The 18,554-nt window shown below is 44.6% G+C and overlaps 5 protein-coding genes across 5 annotated transcripts; 3 read left to right on the forward strand and 2 right to left on the reverse strand.

Moving 5' to 3' along the window:
* The first annotated feature begins 4 nt into the window (after positions 1–4).
* Positions 5–3,774, forward strand: LOC108064305 (cilia- and flagella-associated protein 58). Its single transcript, XM_017151831.3, has 4 exons — positions 5–633; positions 865–1,482; positions 1,701–2,017; positions 2,458–3,774. Exons 1-4 carry the CDS (start codon positions 134–136, stop codon positions 3,687–3,689), a joined length of 2,667 nt encoding a protein of 888 aa, XP_017007320.3. The 5' UTR covers positions 5–133; the 3' UTR covers positions 3,690–3,774.
* Positions 3,775–3,794: 20 nt separating this feature from the next.
* LOC108064398 (cilia- and flagella-associated protein 58) lies at positions 3,795–7,698 on the reverse strand. Its single transcript, XM_017151940.3, has 7 exons — positions 7,526–7,698; positions 7,249–7,468; positions 6,898–7,187; positions 6,392–6,840; positions 6,022–6,338; positions 4,601–5,562; positions 3,795–4,107 (listed from the first exon to the last, which is right to left on the reverse strand). The coding sequence occupies exons 1-7, from the start codon at positions 7,616–7,618 to the stop codon at positions 3,838–3,840; spliced, it is 2,601 nt and encodes an 866-aa protein (XP_017007429.2). The 5' UTR covers positions 7,619–7,698; the 3' UTR covers positions 3,795–3,837.
* Positions 7,699–7,764: 66 nt separating this feature from the next.
* Positions 7,765–9,832, reverse strand: LOC108064563 (palmitoyltransferase ZDHHC16). Its single transcript, XM_017152183.3, has 5 exons — positions 9,674–9,832; positions 9,448–9,595; positions 8,777–9,086; positions 8,506–8,717; positions 7,765–8,448 (listed from the first exon to the last, which is right to left on the reverse strand). Exons 1-5 carry the CDS (start codon positions 9,715–9,717, stop codon positions 8,017–8,019), a joined length of 1,146 nt encoding a protein of 381 aa, XP_017007672.2. The 5' UTR covers positions 9,718–9,832; the 3' UTR covers positions 7,765–8,016.
* Positions 9,833–9,866: 34 nt separating this feature from the next.
* LOC108064476 (NKAP family protein CG6066) lies at positions 9,867–11,493 on the forward strand. Its single transcript, XM_017152069.3, has one exon. The coding sequence runs from the start codon at positions 9,961–9,963 to the stop codon at positions 11,335–11,337; it is 1,377 nt and encodes a 458-aa protein (XP_017007558.2). The 5' UTR covers positions 9,867–9,960; the 3' UTR covers positions 11,338–11,493.
* Positions 11,494–11,723: 230 nt separating this feature from the next.
* On the forward strand, positions 11,724–16,283 carry gb (solute carrier family 7 member genderblind). Its single transcript, XM_017158865.2, has 6 exons — positions 11,724–12,706; positions 13,345–13,858; positions 14,353–14,553; positions 14,639–14,788; positions 15,413–15,590; positions 15,660–16,283. Exons 1-6 carry the CDS (start codon positions 12,255–12,257, stop codon positions 15,719–15,721), a joined length of 1,557 nt encoding a protein of 518 aa, XP_017014354.2. The 5' UTR covers positions 11,724–12,254; the 3' UTR covers positions 15,722–16,283.
* The last annotated feature ends 2,271 nt before the right edge of the window (positions 16,284–18,554 follow it).

An 18,554-nucleotide genomic window follows, 5' to 3' on the forward strand; every position in this document is an offset into this window, starting at 1 on the left:
ATCACTATGTATTACACTTAGACGTCACACTGAAACACTTTGTTTTTTTCTGTTTACTTTTAATTCTTTTTTTGTTTGGTTTTCTCGAGGATTTCTTTGTTATCCCTGTTAACCGTTGATTGATACCCCCAAGATGAAGTCCTCCAAGATCCATAAGATCGCCTCCGTTCACTCCAAGTCCGTTTCCGTGCTGAACTTCGAGGAACGCTTTAGGGATAGCATAGACCCTGCTCAGATAAATCTGGTGACCGATCTTGACGATATGTTCTTCGCCAACTCCAACCAGCTGGTCCAGAGTCTCAGCAGCCGCAATCCTTTCCTGGCAGCCAAGTTTAAGTTGTACGCGGACATCCTCTCCAGACTTCATGGCCACTATCTCAACGAGGTGGAGCAAAATAAGGCGCTACAACTGAAAATGAAAACGGCCGATGAGAAGCTTAATTTGGCGCTGAGGACGACAGCCACCTCGGAGGCGATGATGGAGCACCTGCGCGAGTCCTTGGAGGAGTCGTGGCGCAACCAGGATGCAACCAAGAGTCGTGAGGAGACCATGCAGATGCAATTGATGGCACTGGTGCAAGCCGATCCATCGACGACAAGCAGGGTGATGCACGATCAGATGCCAACCACTATGTGAGTTTATCTACCTTTTTAATTAAATATATGTAATTAATTTATTCTTTTTTTAATTATTTATTTATTTTTTTATTTATTTATTTATTTTTGTATTTATTCATTTATTTTTGTATTTATTTATTTATTTATTTACTTATTTATTAATTAATTAATTTATTTATTTATTTATTTAATTATTTATTTGTGTAATTATTTTAATTAAGGTTAAAAAACCCTTTATTTTTGCAGCAAGGAAACCCATCTGCAGCGCTTGGTCTTCAAGGAGCGCGATCGTTTGGCCCTCGAGCTGAAGGACTACCAGAAGCGCCTGCAAACCAATCGCCTGTACTCCGAATCGCTGGAGGGGATGATAGAATCATCTAGGGAAATGGTCAGCAAACTAAGTTCGCGGGTGAAGCAAATCGAAAGTGAGAACTATCGGCTGGAGCACAAAATAACTGTGGAGACGGACAAGTACGAGGAACGACTGATGCAGGTCAACAAGGAGCTGGCATGCGTAGTGCAGCAAAACATGGAATTCCAGGTGGCCGAGAAGACGCTGCAAGAGCTAATGACCGCCAACGAGGCACTGAAGCAGCGCAACGAACGTCTCCAGCGGGAGAACTTTAACTTCGCCAAGTCCTTTCGCCTGCAGGAGGAGGAGAAGCTCAAGCTGCAGCAGAATCTCAAGATGGTCGAGGGATTCAATGATGCCCAGCGAAGGGATTATGCTGATCTGGATCTCTCACGCCGCGCAGCCGAGCGGGAGGTGAAGAAGAAGGCGGACGACTCGATGATCCTGGAGCGACGATTCCACCAGCTGTCCAAGAAGAACGCGGAGCTCAACGATCAAGCCGTGGTTCATCGGTAAGTGTTGATAATATTTCTGGAATTTCTAAGAAAAACTCTTTTTATATACACACAAAAAAAACATGTTCCCGTAAAATCGATTTCATACATATCGTTTTTACATGAAATACTCTTTTTGACCAAGTCAAATTTACCTGGCCGCATATCAAATTAAAATTGATCTTAAATAATGTAAAATCGATCTACGTATTATATCAAATTTTCTTTGGGTGTAGAAATGAGATCAAGGTTCTGGAAAAGAAGATCTTAATGACCTCGGCCAAGCTGGACGAGGTCATCCGGCAGAAGGAGGAAATGGGTCGCTACCGGGACAAGCTGAGGATCGAGATAACGCGTCTTAATGATACAGTGGCCGGAGTGCGACACGAAATCGCCATTGTGCGCCACCAGATGCAGGATTTGCAGAACGACCTTCATCGGGCCAACAAGCAGCTGGACGAGAAGGACTTGCAGGTGCAGAAAATAGCCCGTGAAAAGAGGGAGCAGAGCCTGGAGCTGAATGATGCCTACAAGAAGATCGATGGCATCGAGGGTGGGTACTCCTAAAAAGAACAAGAGAGAACGCTATAGTCGGGTGGGTGTCCCGACTATCTAATACCGTTACTCAGCTAGAGGGAGTGCGACTGAAATGGAGATATAACATTTTGATCGGGCATAACTTTTTAACGAATTGTCCGATTCAAAAAATTTCTTTTACATTTTGATAGGTATAAATATACACAACAAAATTGCATTTGTACTTCTCCGAAATCTTTAAAGGTGTGGGCGCCAGACACATTGTAAAATCGTTTGTGGGCGTTAGAGGGGGCGTCCCGCTCAGCTGAAATAAACTTGCGCTGCGTAGGAAGCCCCAGAATAATTGTGGGTAATCCCAACTTTCTCGCTTTTGTAGTTTCCAAGATCTCTCTTTTACTCTACGAGTAACGGGTAGAAAAAGAAAAACCATTCCTCATTTTAAATGCATCTTTCCAGAATCCCTTGCCCAGAAAACAGAGCGATTAGAGTCCCTCCAAGTAGAACTGCAGCAAAAGCAGCTGGATTTCATCAACGTCAAGAAGCAAATGGAGAACATCCACTCGGAGAAGGTGATGCTGATGAAGACGATGGACATGTGCTCGCGGGATCGCTCCACGCTGCAGAACAATGCGACCAAGCTGACGCACCAGATCAACCAGATGACCAGCGCACTGGCGCTCAACGAGAAGGAGATCTCCTCGCTGGGCAACCAGATTGAGCAGCTGCACCGCACCGTGAAGCAGAAGCAGAACGAGATCCACGCCAAGGGTCGCTTGTTGGCCGGCACACGGAGCGATCTGCGGGAAATGAAGATCAGGGTGGAGCAGGCTCAGCACACGATTGACACCGATGAGAAGCGCTTCAAGCAGATGGCCTGTGCTTTGGACGAGGTGACCAAGGAGAAGAGTCTGGTGGGCCTGCAAATGGTCAGGAGGAATGATGAGGTGCATCTGCTGAGGGAGAAATTGGATATGATGCAGAAGGTCATCGATCGCGGGACGATGCAGTACAACCAGAGGCTGGAGGACATTCGATTGCTCAAGGTGGAGGTGGTGAATCTGCGTTCATCGCACGAGTGCATGCAACGTGAGGTGGGCAACAAGGCGGCCATGCGGCATGATGTGATCCGACTGGAGCGCCAGCTCAACCGGGAGAGGCTCAAAGTATCCGCCTACTCGGAGGAGCTGTCGCGCCCCTGTCGCATCCATCGCTGGCGAGTCCTGCTGGGCAAGGATCCGCGACATTTCGAGCTGATACGCAAGAATCAGCATCTGCTGAAGCGTAACATTCGATTGTCTGTAGAGAGGGAAAATAAGGCCAAGGAGTTGAAGGAGTTACTTCGCGTCCATGAGGAGTTCAAGCGGCAGATCAGGAACCTGCCCGATCCCAGTGTCCGCCAGAAGCTCTGCGTCCAGCAGCGCATCAATCGCCGCCAGATCCGCCAGCTGAAGGCCATGAAAGCCGAGCTTCGGATCAACGACATCGATCTCAAGGCCCGGGAAAACCTGATAGAGGGTTTCCAGAAACAGTTGCGCCTACAGCATCAAAAGAATCAAGAGTCCTTCATTGGTAGGAGGGATTTTAAGATTTACATCCCCAAGACCATCGATGATAAGTGCATGGATAACGTTTTCGACTTTACGTCCACCTGCGAGGATAAAGCTAATCCAAATGAGTGTTTGCCTTGACAAAGATTGGTTGTCACAGATCCACTATCTTTAAGGTATCTTTTACATCTTTGAAACAATTAAAAATAGGTTATTTTGTAAAATATTTATGCAGTTTTTTTATTACATCTTACAGATATCATTAGTAGGAACTTATTGATGGTATTACCTAGAGTAAACTACTGACCATCTTGAAGCCAGCACCCAGAGTCCTTGGCAGTTGGGCGGGTGCCGAATAGCAATGCATTTGCTCCAGCAACTGACGCTCCTCCAGGAGCTTCTGCTTGTGCTTCTTCTCCTCCAGCAGTTGGGTTTTGGTCATCGCCAGATTAAGCCGCATCTCCTCCAGCTTCTCCTTTTCGGACTTTTCTTCTGCCTCCCTGGCACTTAGCTCGGCTTTTAGGACTTTCAGTTTGCGGTCCTTGGCGGATAAGTTGGCCTATGAAGAGGTAAGCAAGAGAGAACGGTATAGTCGGTATCTAGGCAGATGGATACATAAAATTTTGATTGCGCATAACTTTTTAATTAATGGTCCGATTTAAAAAATTTCTTCTACATTTCGATAGGTATAAATATACACAACAAAATTGCATTTATACTTCTCGTAAATCTTTAAAGATGTGGGCGCCAGACACAGTTTAAAATCGTTAGTGGGCGACTGTGGGCGTGGCGCTCGGCTGAAATAAACTTGCGCTGCGTAGGAAGCCCAAGAATATGTGTGGGAAATCTCAGCCTTCTAGCTTTTGTAGTTTCCGAGATCTCAGCGTTCATACGGACAGACAGTCGGACATGGCTATATCGAGTCGGCTGGTGACCCTGATCAAGAATAGCTGTTACATACATTTGCACGAATACAATATACCCTTTTACTCTACGAGTAACGGGTATAAAAATATAAGTTAGCAGTATTTTATAATCCCCTCCTGACTCACCTTAACACTATTGAGCTCCGCTCGAACTTTATGGCTGGGTAGCTTAAGCATGAACTCCCTCAAAGCAGCGTAAAGCTGCTGGGCTTCGTTCAAGGCCCTTTCCTGCTCCAAGGCAGCCACGTTCTGCTGGAACAGCTGCCTGCGCAGGATACTAATGCGCCCCAGGAGATCCATCTTCTCTGGATCCTTGCCACTTAGAAGCCGCCAGCGATGGACATTCATCGGGGTGACCATCTCATCCTGCAGGGCACGCGCCTTGATCCGCTCCTGGTTGAGCATGCGGTGCATCTGGAGCAATTCCTGGCGCAAATCTGCGGCACTCTCCCTATCCGCCCGCAGGACATCCCGCTCCGTTCGCAGGTTCTTTATCTCCACGCCCATCAAGCGCATATCATCCTGACACTGGCTGCACTGCCTCTGCGTCTGATCGTAAACCGTTTGGAGGTTCTCCTGGCTGTGCTTCAGCCGCTCGTACTCCTCGTTGCGCTTGGTCAGCGCCGCACTGATGGCATTCTTCTCGTTCATCAGGTTGTCCACATCCTTGCGCAGCCGGGCCAGCTTTTGTTCGTCCTCCTGGAGAGACTTGGCATGCCGATCGTTCTCCTTGCGCTTGTCCAACAGCTCCGCCTTGGTGTGCTGCTGACCCAGCTGCGCGTGGCGGATATCGTTGCGCAGAAGGCGGCGCTCCTTCTCCATGCGATCGATCTGCAACTGCAGCTTGGACAGCTCGGCATCCCGGTAGCCGATTTTGGCCTTGAGCTTCTCGACAAGCGCCTGTAGGTTGACCAACTGGTCACGCAGCTTCTGTCGCTCCTCGTCGGCCAACTGGACACTGCGTTGAAGGGTCTGGCGTTCGGCAGCCAGGACATCATGTTGCTGCTGGAACTTGGAGCACTTGGCCTCCAAATCGCTGATCGTCCGTTTCAGCTCGATCTCGTAGTTCTCCTTCAAGTGCATTTCGTCTGGGAAAGATTTAAATATTAAAAACAAGAGAGAAAGCTATAGTCGGGTTGGTGTCCCGACTATCAGATACTCAGCTAGAGGGAGTGCGAGGGAGATAGAGATATAAAACTTTAATCGGGCATAACTTTTTAACGAATGGTCCGATTTGAAACATTTCTTTTACATTTCGATAGGTGTAAATATACACAACAAAATTGCATTTATACTTCTCCGAAATCTTTAAAAATGTGGGCGGCAGGCACATTTTAAAACCGTTTGTGGGCGTTAGAGGGGGCGTGGCGCTCGGCTGAAATAAACTTGAGCTGCGTAGGAAGCCCACGAATATGAGTGGGTAATCCCAACTTTCTAGCTTTTCTAGTTTCCGTGATCTTAGCGTTCATACAGACTGACAGACAAACTCTTTTACTCTACGACTAACGGGTATATATAAAATAGAGCATTCATTTTCGAAACCCTACTCTGCAGCGCATCCAACTTGTCTATCCAGTGCTGAATCTCGTCCAGCTTCTTGGTCTTCTCCTTCTTCAGCTTGTTGGCATCCTCGTTGAGTTTCTTCAGCTTGGTGTCCATGGTGCTGATGGTGTCCTTAAGGGCACGCACTTCGTGCTGCGCCTCCTGGTGGAGTGCGCTGCTCTGCTCGAGCTGTTGGTGCTCCGCCTGCAGTTCCCGCCGCAGGGAGTCCCGCTCCTTGGTCAGATTCTCGTTGTTCTTCTCGAAATGGTGGACCACACGGCGCATGGACTCCAGTTCCTTGTCCTGAGTGCCCAGCTGGGTTCTGTAAATGTTTAGTTTATAGTACAATAAATCTTATTAAATACAATCCCTTACTTTAGCCTTATGTTCTGGGTTTCCACCTCTCTTTTAGACTCATCTAGACCCGCATATTTCCGAGCAATCGTCTCCTGGGACTTGGCCAACTTTCCATTATCCTGGCGCACCTTAATCAGCTCATCCTCGCGCACCTTTAGCAGATTGATCCTTTGGTTCAGTGCCCTCTTATTCTTGTCCCTCTCCTGCACTGTGTACTCCAGATCCACAGTGATCTTGGCCAGCTTATTGTTGGTGGCATTGTGCTGGGTATTTAGATGCTCTAGGTTTGTTTTCAGGGACAGAATCTGCAGGTTCTGGCGCACTTTCACCTTGGTCAAGTGCTCGTTGGCGGACTTCATCTGGGATATTTGCTCCTGGTATCGCGACTCGTCGCTCTTCATGGTTGATAGTTCCTTGGAAAGGGCATCGCTTTTACGTTTCAGGTTGCAGGCATCGCTGGAGGTTTCCTTAAAATATTTATAAATCAATTAGATTCGAAGAGGGGCTAAAATAATATAACTAACATCTAGAAGCTTTAGCAACTCCTTGTTCTTGGCCTCCAATCCTTCAATGGTGCTGTCCAATTCCGTGGCATAGGTGCGTTGCAATTGCAATCTTTTGTTGAGATCGGCAATCTCGGCATTGAGACGTTCCCGCTCCTTTCCATCATCACGCTTGCTCATGGCCAGCCGTTTCTCATTGAGATGGGCCACCATCTGCTCCGATTCGTCCAGTTTTTCTCGGAGGCTTAGGACCTCATCCTGGGCGGATTGCTCGCGGATTTGGGCAGCATCCTTTTGCTTCCAAGCTCCCTCTGGAAAGGTAATTTACCATTTAAACCAGTTTATATAATTAATTGTTTTGTTTTTAGTCACCTATGACTCCTCGGAGCTCCTCAATGGTGGCCATGTCCATTTTGGTCACTCGAGCCGCATTCTCCAAACGCGCTTCGAGGCTTTCAATCTCCTTTCGCAGTTCCTGCGATCGTTCCTTCTCTATACGCAAATCGCTTTTGTAGCGACTGCCACAAATGAGCAGCCTCTGGACATTATCCGCATTATTGGGAGTATCCTTTTGCCGCAGAGCTTTGGTGGCCTGTAAATAAAAATATTAATTAATATTGTAAGGATGAAAGATTTGTTAACACAATACCTCGGGTATTTTCTCGCATAGCTCCTTGTAGAAATCATCATCAAAATCATCTGGCACCAGTGGCTCATCTTCTGATCCCGAAGCCTTCGACATCCTTGAGTTTTACTTTCTCCTAAAACTTATTGAACAAACTCAAAGCCTTAACCTTGTCCTGGCAACAAGTTGCCATACCGGCACAAGCTGCCAGGGGCAACACAAAAAAGGTTTTGTTTACTGGATTTTATTAAGGTATAGTATGTATAAAAAGCGTCCTTGTGCTCTTAGTCGCTATGGAAACAAAGTACATGCCATTGCATTTTCACGTGAAGTCATTTATAGCTAGTGGATTTAAATATTCCCTATGGCTTTTGAGTTAACTTTGGAATCTTGGAGTAATTACTACACTACATTTTACTAAAAACAAGCAGCTGACGCAGACATTCTAGTTACTTTGAGCTTAAAATTAAACTATTAATCTTTAGAGAGACTTTTAAACATCACAATAGCTTCCACTATGGCCACTCATCCTCGAAGGGCGAATCGTTTACGGTGTGAAAACTGAGACCAGTGCCCTCGGGTTTGTGCCAGGAGGGCAGTAGAACGGTTCGCCAGAAGGATCTACCTCGCACCAGACCCAAAAACAGTTTCCAGTTCTTTTTGGTGCCAAAGTTATAGGGATTGATGTAGATGCGTTGCTGCTGCAGTAGCCGTTTTCTCTCCGCTTCGTTGATGTGGGCCTCCACACTCGTCTCTCCGCGAGTGATAAGCTTGGCGTGCCAGATGGAGAGGCTACCAAGAGCCAAGACCACGGACACATTTGTGAAGGCCATGAACCACAGGGCTCGTCGTCGACCAGGCGACGGTGCATCCGTATCCACGAGGGGCGTGGGAAGATTGTGTATTGCAGGCGGCACCATGAACTCATCGTACTCATGGGGATGGGTCTGAAAAATTATCTTTATTAATATATGTGCTGGATAATCATGGAATAACTGAGTTACCACAGGAATGATGTGCCCGCTGAGGTTAAACTTGACTGGCTGCCCCTCCAGCGGCTCAATCTCCGTCCAGGTTTCGCCATTATCGAGCCACAGGTATTTGTGGCCAATCTCCAGACCAAACAGAATGAGAAACAGGCAGCCCAGAGTGGTGTACATCATGTAGAGGAAGAAGTAACGATGATTGCCATAACCCACGCAGTTGTTGAGCCAAGCTATAGATAAATTTACATATGTTTATTAGAAAAAAACTTTATAGAGTTCTAATACTCACGGCAGTGGTGATCCATCTTGAGGATGCAGCGATTGCAGACGGAACAGTGATGAGTCCTTGGTGGTTTGGGGGCTATGCACTTGCCGCACATACTGACCGCTTCCACCAGAGAAACGCCTTCCGGCGGATGACCTGCCGGCGTGATCACAGCCATAATGTAGTGGAAAACCACATTGAGCAGCAGCCAATTGCCCACGACGAGCAGAATATAGGTGGCCAACTGACTTTTGGCCCACCAAAAGGGCAAACCAATCCAGTAGGCAATACTAACGACTGAAGTGGTCAAGGCAGCCACTCCAACCACAAAGAACTGAAAGGGAGAATATATGTATGTATTAATTAATGAGTAAATAAATATTAAAAGTAAATTTCAAAAATAAAATGATAAAAAAATTAAATTTAAAAATAAGAAAAATTAAATAAATTAAAAATTTTACAATATATCATAATAAATAAAAAAAATTGTACAATATTGGATAACAATAATTTGAAAAAAAATAGGTTTCTCTACGTCTAAAAAACTTGTTTTATGTAGCATAGTGTTACCGGTCTAAAACAATATAAAATCAAAATAATTTAAAAAAAAATTGTACGATATTGGATCATAATAACTTGAGAAAAAGTAGGTTTCCCTACGACTAAAAAACAAGTTTTATGTAGCATAGTGTTACCGGTCCCAGGCAGTGAGTGTAGTTGTCCACGAACCAAAAGATGGGGGTCAAACAGACATCGGAGGCGTAGGAGGAGTTCATATGGGCATTAAAGGTCAATGAGTGCCAGCAGTGTTTCATATAAGACCAACGTAGCCGGCAAAAAGCGCTGTTAAATTGAGTAAATAATAAACAAAACCATTGCAAATTAGTGTTCCAATTGGAAAGTGGGTGTTTACAAGCTTACAGCGACTCCTGAGTGGAGTGACCTCTCCAAGTGATGCGCGCCATTCTTGACCCTTTTTTATATATTCTCTATTTTTATTACAGCATTTTTGCCGTTAAATAAACTTTATTTTTATTTTGGCGAGCAAAAAAATTGGCAAATTTTTAATGTGACCGTTGAGAAAATCCCTCGATCAGCTGTTGCCTATCGATGCGAGGCCACTATCGATTACCCGACTATCGATTGACCCGTGAACCAACGTTTGTTTTCATTTTCCGGTGAAATTGCTGAAAAATTGTATTTTCGCCATGCGTTCACGCAGCAGGAGCCGCAGCCGGCAGAGGGAGCGCCGCAGATCCGTCTCCGGACACCGTTCCCGCTCGGAGAGGCGGAATAACCACAAGGCGCAGCCCAGAAGATCCGACTCCCGGGAGAGGGAAAGAGACCGGGAGAGGGAGCTGCACAGGGAAAGGACTTCAAATCGCAATTCGCGTCGCTCCAGGGAAAAGGAACGCCGCCGCCGGAGCCGCTCCTCATCCTCCAGCAGCTCCGCCAGCAGCAGCGGAAGCTCCAGCTCCTCCAGGAGCCCCGTCAGAAGCCACAAATCCCGCCCAAAATCCGTGGAACGCTGGCCCAACGATCGATTCCACGAAAACAACGACAGGCGACAGAATCCCTTCCGTGGAAGGGCGCCCGAGGGCAGCTTCATCAATGACCCAGCGGAGCCCTCGTCAAGATCACAGCACAGAGGCAGAGGAGGAGCCTCCCAAGGCGATTCCAAGGCGGTAAATGCCCGCCGGAACCAGAGAGTTCGCATTGGCGAAGAGGGCGTCCCTGATGTCTGGGGCAAGAGCCCATCCCGGCCAGAAAGCGACGACGTGGAGCTGGTGAAGGGCTCCTACGTGGGACCCAAGAAGAAAAAGAAAAAGGGCAAGAGCAAACACAAGAAAGCCGACAAGAAATCCAAGAAAAAGTCCAAGAAATCGAAGAAGAAAAAGAGCAAAAAGGATTCGAGCTCCTCGGAGGACTCCTCCTCCAGCTCCTCCAGCAGCGAGGACAGCTCCGATGACTCCAGCAGCTCCAGTTCCAGCTCCGAAAGCGAAGACGAGTCCGAGGACGAAGATGTTTGGCTGGAAAAGACTGCCGAGGGTGTCAAGAAACCCAAAAAGAAGAAGTCATCGGTCAGCAAAAAGGACAAAAAGTCCAAGAAGAAGAAAAAGAAGCGGAAATCAGAGGCTGAAAAGTCCAAGAACAGCTCCTCCTCCAGTGGCAGCAGGTCAAAAGCCAAGGATAGCGCCTCCCACAACGACGAGGATGTGGGTCCTTCGCTGCGTTCGGGTGGCAGCCTGAATCAAAAGGATTTCGGCAAGGCCCTGCTGCCGGGAGAAGGTGCCGCCATGGCGGCCTACATCGCCGAGGGCAAGCGCATTCCTCGCCGCGGTGAGATCGGCCTAACCTCCGACGAAATCGCCAACTTTGAGTCCGTTGGCTACGTGATGAGCGGCAGCCGGCATCGTCGCATGGAGGCGGTGCGTATCCGCAAGGAGAACCAGCTGTACTCCGCCGACGAGAAGCGGGCGCTGGCCATGTTCAGCAAGGAGGAGCGGCAGAAGCGCGAGAACAAGATCCTGTCGCAGTTCAAGGACATGATCCACTCCAAGCTGCAGGCCAAGGACAAGAAGTAGGCGAGCCATCATTTTATATTTAGAACTGTATTTGTTGGATATGGAAGGGAAGGCCCATATGCATCTTCAGACCCAACGAATTACTTAAATTTTATAAATATAGAACATTAAAGGCATGATACACAAAAGAAAATTGTAAATTACGGACAAGACTTTATAAATCTTAATAAAAATGTTTATGTAGACTAAAACATAAGATTGGTTAAAGTTAAAGTACACTTTAAACCATAAATTCCCATACGTTCTCAAGGTTTTATCGCTACTTTAAATTTAACATGCGGAAGAGAAAACGACCCTTAAAATAAGAGCATCGAAAATAGACACCCTGTTTCCAACAAAAAAGTGCCCCCGTTAGATGTGGCATTTTACAGCAAGCCTGGAATGGTCATACTTTTAAGATGCTCGAAAAGAAAACGTGGGGTTGAAAACCTTTGACAAGCTGTGCCAATTCCACAATTAAACCGCAAAGTTTGCATAATTCGGCGGTTACCTCGATGTCTGCACTTATCTACCAGACCCATTAACCGAATTCCGCGCGACAGAGTGTGAATTTTCGTTCAAATCGCTAGTTTTATGTGCGAAAAGGCTCATCTTCAGGGGGGTGGTGAAGGTGCGAGCGAGACGGCAGCAGGCGAAGGCCGGAGCAAAACAAAAGTGACGATAACCGGCGGCCAAGAAGAAGAGGAAGAGCAGGAGCAGATAAGCCGAATACAATTGTAGGGAAAAAACACATTAATAAACATACACACACGAAGGCACACCCACCAACACACACTCGCGCCTCGTTTAATCAATTAACGGGACAACGGCCAAAGAAACCGTTACAGTTCGTTTTCGACCATCGCGTGCGAAGATTGTGTCACATAGCCAGCGGGAGAATAATAATAATAGTAATAGCTCCTGGATATATAGCCACCATGCCCGCCGTCGATGAGCTGCAGTCGCCGTCCAGCGAAATGGTCCTACTGACCCCCAGTTCCGGAAATCCCCCCTCCAGCATAGGCCAAACGGCGGCAAGTCCCACCGAGAAACCCGCTCAAAATCGCGAGGGATCCGCCGAATCGGACAGCAGCAGGGTTGTGATCAAGAAACAGCTGGGCCTCCTGGAAGGTGTGGCCATTATCCTGGGCATTATCTTTGGATCCGGTATTTTTGTATCCCCGAAAGGCGTCATTCGGGAAGTGGAATCGGTGGGCGCTTCGTTGGTCATCTGGGTTCTCTGCGGATTGCTGTCCATGATAGGCGCCCTGTGCTATGCGGAACTGGGCACCGCCATACCCAAATCTGGCGGGGATTACGCCTATATCTTCGAGGCCTACGGATCGCTGCCGGCGTTTCTGTATCTCTGGGATGCCATGATGATATTCGTGTGAGTCTTACTGGTCATTTTTGTTTAAAAAACTTTGTATATGTTATCGCTAAAGTTTCCTTATCTATAGTTCCTTCGAAAGCATAAACATGGCATCAAATTAGTTGCTTTAATCGATTTCGAATTACAAATAAACCTCACAAAAAAACTGATAGCAATAGAACATCATTTAGAGGTCATTCCGATTTTCAATTTACATTTTCAGCGAATTAAAAAGTGTTATTCTATATTTCATTAACAATTACTTTAAAATTTTGTGTTTTTTTTAAAGAACTAACTAAAATACTACTAACCATAATTTTAGACTCAGACAGGGTCAAGTTCAAAAACTTTCCTAGATTAAAAAACATAAAATATTGGTTTGGCTGCAGCCGGTTTTTCAAGGTTAAGCCTTAGGTTGTATATTATATAGAAAGTGAAACGAGCCTTATCGAATAATCTAGACTCCATAAATGTATTTATTGGGGCAGTTCTGCATTGAGCGTTTTATTGACACCTATTTTTGCCATTTTTGGATCGGCGATAAGCGTGAATATCTGCTTTTCCACTTTTGCATGCGGAGATAATCAGCAGGGAATATGTCTGAATGCAGTCTGCGTAAATTTTCCACTGATTACTTCCACTCTTATCTCTTGCAGACCCACGACCAATGCCATTATGGGCCTGACCTTTGCCTCCTATGTGCTGGAACCCTTTTTCGGCGGAGCCTGCCACATTCCCAAGATTGCCCTCCAACTGCTGGCGGGGATTACCATCTGCTTCCTCACCTACCTGAATTCGTACTACATGAAGGTGACCACCAAGATGCAGAACATCATCATGTTCACCAAGATCGCCGCCCTGGTCATGATCATCATTGTGGGCCTGGTCTGGATGCTAATGGGCAATGTGGAGAACTTCACCAGGCCATTCGATGACACAGAGACTGATCCCGGCAAGATGTCGGTGGCCTTCTATTCCGGCATCTTTTCGTATGCCGGCTGGAATTACTTGAACTTCATGACGGAGGAACTACGGGATCCATATCGCAATCTGCCGCGCGCCATTTACATCTCACTGCCTCTGGTCACCGGCATTTATGTGCTGGCCAATGTGGCTTATCTGGCCGTGCTGTCGCCCTCCGAGATGATCGCCTCGAATGCCATTGCAGTGGTGAGAATCCAGGGACCCTGTTCCTATTTGCATTCCGATCAGATAAGGCGGTTCTTGACATTTTAGTTTGAGTTGATTTATTTAAAACCTACTCTCATAAAATTTAATTTCTAAATTTTAGAGGTCTCGCCATTAAATCGGCCTACCTTTAAAAATAGAAAAATAATTTCTTGTTTTTAGAAAATGTGCCTTTGAATATAGAAAACCTTTCTAGATGAAGAAAATTCAAAAAAGAATTTTCTAGATTTTAAGGAAATTCTTCGATTTTGTTTTTTTGAGTCTAGTTAATTTTGTATAAAATATCCTTTAAACTTTTTTTATACCAAAAGAGGAGGGTAAAGGTGTAGTCTAAAAATGTTCCCCTACCTAATTTAAAATTGCAAAAAATGTGATAGATTGTAGAAAAGTTAAATTATTTGATCGGAATCGCAAATGGGCTTAATTAAACCAGAGCGGCTTGTCGATGAATTCTAATTGTTCTCCTCTCTCCACAGACATTCGGCGATAAGATTCTCGGCGCCTTTTCATTGGTCATACCCGTCATGGTGGCCATCTCTGCCTTTGGCGGCCTGTCCGTCCACATCATGACCTCCTCCCGCATTTGCTTCGTGGGCGCCCGCAATGGACACATGCCGGCGATTTTGTCGCACATCAGCGTAAAGAGCTACACGCCACTGCCGTCGCTCGTTTTTCTGGTGAGCTGCGCCCCTCAATTAGCGCACAAATGATATTATGTAATTAATCCCTAATTGATTTGGCTCTGTGTTCCTCTCCCGGCAGTGCTTTCTCTCCATTGTGATGCTGGTGGTTAGCGACGTGTATGTGCTGATCACCTACGCCAGCATTGTGGAATCGTTCTTTATAATGCTGTCGGTGTCGGCGGTTCTGTATTTCCGCTACACACGTCCCTGCATGGAGCGGCCAATTAAAGTGAGTTTAGCTTAGTCAGTGCTGCCAACTAAGATATTCTGTAGCCAAGTTAAGGTGCTTTTATGAACTTATGACTACACAGAAAAAAAAACCGATATGAAATAGGGTTAGTTTTACCTTATTTCATATCAATAAAAAGCCGATATGATTTATGTCAAATTTAAGATTCAAACATATTAAGTTGATATTTTATCATATCATAAAAAACACCAATTTTAGTATTTTTTGAGCAAATAATATAAAAAAAAGATTGACATAATCTTTATTCATATCAAAATGATATGAATAGCTTGATCTTTAAAAAATATCAAATTGACCATTACCATTTTTCTTTCTGTGTATAATGTAAGTCTTATTTTCGAAAAATAATTTGGTAAATTTTAAATCTATAAAATTCCAGTAGGTAATCTTACTATTTAAATTCCATCTTATCAAATATTTAATTTTCTTGCTTTTTAAATAAATTAAAATGAGAATTTATTGACATAGTTAAGTGAACATAATTTTTATAGAAACAATGTAATTTATAACTTAAAATAGGATTTAATCTAAAGACTAGCTTTTTTGGCACCACTGATCCGTATGCATATTATTTAGTATAATCTATTGTTATTGCTGTGACAGGTCGCTTTGTGGATACCCGCCCTATTTGTCATCGTTTGCGCCTTTCTAGTCGTCGTGCCCATCTATGTGGCGCCCTATGAGGTCGGCATGGGGGTATTAATCACAATAATTGGCATACCCTTCTACTACGTGGGCGTCGTGTGGAAGAATAAGCCGAACTGGGTGCAGCGCACGATTGGTGAGTATTCCTTCGCATTAACCCCAATGTGTGGCATTGTCCGACATTTATATGGTTTTCCCTTTGTAGACTCGCTGACCTTCACTTGCCAGAAGCTCTTCATGTCCGCCAAAGAGGAGAAGCAGGACTAACTGCCTCCTAAGTTAACCAAAAACGGAAATAATCGAAAAGTCACATCGACAATCTACCGAAGTCATCAGAAATTTGGGCTTACGAATGGCCATCTATTAAATCTCTATATTTATGTGAACGCTTGAAGAGGAGAACTTCTACTCGTTGAACCTGAATACCAAAAAAAGAAGAAAGAAAACACCTAAAAAGCGAAAAACATGACCTGTACATCACAAGGACTGGAACACGAAGTCAATACTATTTCATATTTCTATATTTATAAAACCATGACAAACAACGTTTACCTACAGTGCAAACTCTTCGAATAGTAGTTTAGTTTTGATTTAGAGCTTAGCATTTAATTTGCACTGATTAAATTCTAAACCAAAGTCAGCCAAAAAACTGTTTGCCAAAGGTGCGATATTCAGCTCGAAATTTGCCATATTAAGCAGTTTCTTACCATATTTTGTTGCATATTGTTTAAAAATTTCGGTTAATATATATTTTGTTTTTGTCCCTTATTTTACATTTTACTACCTAAGTGCATTGCAAATTGTAATAAAGATTTTTGTACGTTTCAAAGAGCTTTTTCACTAAATCTTTTAGGCGCTGCTCGCGAAAGTATGCCACAAGATGTGTGCAAAAGATATGGCAAAACAATTGATAACGTTGAATTGATTGAGCATTGCGTGGGATACAAAGCCTATGCCTTCCGCTAATCAATTAGGGCTGATAACTAATGGGTCTATTTTAAGCCATTCATGACGGAGAAGTCGCCAATTTGGCCAAAAATAAATCGCCGCCTGTCGTAGCCTGTGACATTTCGGACAATCTTGTATCGGATGACGCCAACGCTATATTCGATCACTGATAGAGTATTCCGTGCGGATCCGGACCCGCGTCTAGGTGTTTTTAATTGATAAAACTGTAGCGCATATCGGGGATTCTCCGCACGGTTCGCAAGGTGCGCCCGTCTATGCAAAAACTGGGCGAGAGTAGTGGATTGATTTGTATTCCGCCGTATTCGGCGTCTCGTTTAATGTCTTTTTAAGTATTTATATGCAGGGAGTATGTCTAGTTACCAGATCGCTCGTAAAATCGCCTCAATTGGATTTGATGTTTTTTTATTATGGCCAAATAATTGAGTTATTGCGACTGGTCGAGCATCTCAATAGGCGAATGGGGAGGCTCCCTGATCTTGCGATGTAACTGCTTTATTAGCGATCTTAGATGATTGCTATTTCACAAGTTGGTGCTTGGGATAAACAACACATCTCGCCTAAAGGCTGCTAATTGCTGGCACGTGAGTTTCGCCACAAAAGAAACGAACTATTCCACATTTATTGATCGATGCGGACAGTTGACTTAGTGATAGATACGGAGTACGGAATACGGAGGCGTAATCTAGCAAATATTGATGTTTTCTGTTTATTCTGCAGCTGGAAAAATGCTTCACATTTGCATAATCAATTGATTAAATGACTTGGTTCCAAATGTTAGGAAGGGAGTTCCTTTTGAGCCAACCTGCTCATGTGATAATCATGCGATTATCTCTTGCCAATATTGACACCTTTTGGGCAATAATTTGAGGTCTGCACAATCGTGTTCAAACAATTAAATTAGCAATGGGAAAGCCCGCCAATCACTAAGCCGAACGGACCGAATAGAACCGGTAACTGAGTTATTTGCCAAACTAGATTAACTGATTTAAATTGGATTGATAAATAAATTGATTTTTCTTAATCAATCTTCAATAACATATTTTTCCTGTTACGTTATCCTCACTTAAAATAATGGTTAAAAATATTATAATTTACTTTAAAATTAAAAAAAAATAATTAAAACTTTAAGAATTGGTTTATCATGATTAAGGAGTGGGAAAAAATAAAAACCTTTGATTGATTTATTATTTTTTGTCACATATAAAATTAGGCACCCTATTCATCACTACTTTTCAGCTGCTTTTATGACAATACCCTGACAACTGAAACCCATTCTAAGCCTTGGAATTTAAATGTCTGGGTCTATGATATCGGGACAATTCAATTGCAAATATCCGAGTTCGTGTGACTGCTCAATACCCACCATAAAGATATAAATAGATATCAGAATGCCCTCTATATACATTTATTTACAATTCTGACATTCCCACATGTGGATCACGAACTGCCCATACAAGTGTAAATGACATGACGACGTTTCTGTAACGCACAAAAATCACAGATCTCGGAGAAAAAAAACTGAAAATGATCCGAATCCCCGAACCGAAACTGTAAAACGTGCGAAAATCGCTCAATGAATATTCCGCTTCGCCTCGGTAGCGATCGATCGCTCCGCTTTTTTTTCGAATTTTATTTGAGGACTCCGCTTTTAATTAGCGACTTTCGGCATGACGTTGTCGCGACTCGTTGGCTTAGTAACGCCAACGGACTTGGCTGGAAAACAAACAAATAAATCGGGCAAATTGTATGCAAAACAAAATATTATCATAAATGATCGAAGGCGGCATTAGGTGCGAATTATGACGAGTTTTACCCTTTGATTTTGGCTCACGTTGATCGACATAATGACGCCCTTTTTGCGGCTGCTTGGGCTTGGCGGTGCGATTGAGCTTTCCGTGACGTTAAGTATACGCCGGGTGTTGTGCGTTAAGTATACGCAGGGTGGTGCAGCCTTTGGCCATTCGGAAATGGGTTTTCGCTAAGTCGGCCGATTTAGTTAGGCGGTTTGCACTATGTACCGATCCTCTGGCTCCCCCTCCCACCACCACCCCTCCGATTTCCCATCGATCGATCGATCGTCGGCTGTTCGCGCGACCATTTTTGTTAAAGTATGAGTGAGTCCGTGTCTGTG

The sequence above is a fragment of the Drosophila takahashii genome, chromosome 3R, assembly GCF_030179915.1.
Source record: "Drosophila takahashii strain IR98-3 E-12201 chromosome 3R, DtakHiC1v2, whole genome shotgun sequence".
NCBI classification, from domain to species: Eukaryota; Metazoa; Arthropoda; class Insecta; order Diptera; family Drosophilidae; genus Drosophila; species Drosophila takahashii.

Coding starts and splice junctions, on each gene's coding strand:
- LOC108064305 (XM_017151831.3), top strand. CDS start 134: ATGAAGTCCTCCAAGATCCATAAGATCGCCTCCGTTCACTCCAAGTCC. Junction 634..864: donor GATCAGATGCCAACCACTAT/GTGAGTTTATCT, acceptor TTATTTTTGCAG/CAAGGAAACCCATCTGCAGC. Junction 1,483..1,700: donor GATCAAGCCGTGGTTCATCG/GTAAGTGTTGAT, acceptor CTTTGGGTGTAG/AAATGAGATCAAGGTTCTGG.
- LOC108064398 (XM_017151940.3), bottom strand. CDS start 7,618: ATGTCGAAGGCTTCGGGATCAGAAGATGAGCCACTGGTGCCAGATGAT. Junction 6,339..6,391: donor ACCCAGAACATAAGGCTAAA/GTAAGGGATTGT, acceptor AAACATTTACAG/AACCCAGCTGGGCACTCAGG. Junction 4,108..4,600: donor CGGAGCTCAATAGTGTTAAG/GTGAGTCAGGAG, acceptor ACCTCTTCATAG/GCCAACTTATCCGCCAAGGA.
- LOC108064563 (XM_017152183.3), bottom strand. CDS start 9,717: ATGGCGCGCATCACTTGGAGAGGTCACTCCACTCAGGAGTCGCT. Junction 9,596..9,673: donor CACTCCACTCAGGAGTCGCT/GTAAGCTTGTAA, acceptor TCAATTTAACAG/CGCTTTTTGCCGGCTACGTT. Junction 8,718..8,776: donor CAAGATGGATCACCACTGCC/GTGAGTATTAGA, acceptor ATTTATCTATAG/CTTGGCTCAACAACTGCGTG.
- LOC108064476 (XM_017152069.3), top strand. CDS start 9,961: ATGCGTTCACGCAGCAGGAGCCGCAGCCGGCAGAGGGAGCGCCGCAGA.
- gb (XM_017158865.2), top strand. CDS start 12,255: ATGCCCGCCGTCGATGAGCTGCAGTCGCCGTCCAGCGAAATGGTCCTA. Junction 13,859..14,352: donor CCTCGAATGCCATTGCAGTG/GTGAGAATCCAG, acceptor CTCTCTCCACAG/ACATTCGGCGATAAGATTCT. Junction 15,591..15,659: donor CTGGGTGCAGCGCACGATTG/GTGAGTATTCCT, acceptor TTCCCTTTGTAG/ACTCGCTGACCTTCACTTGC.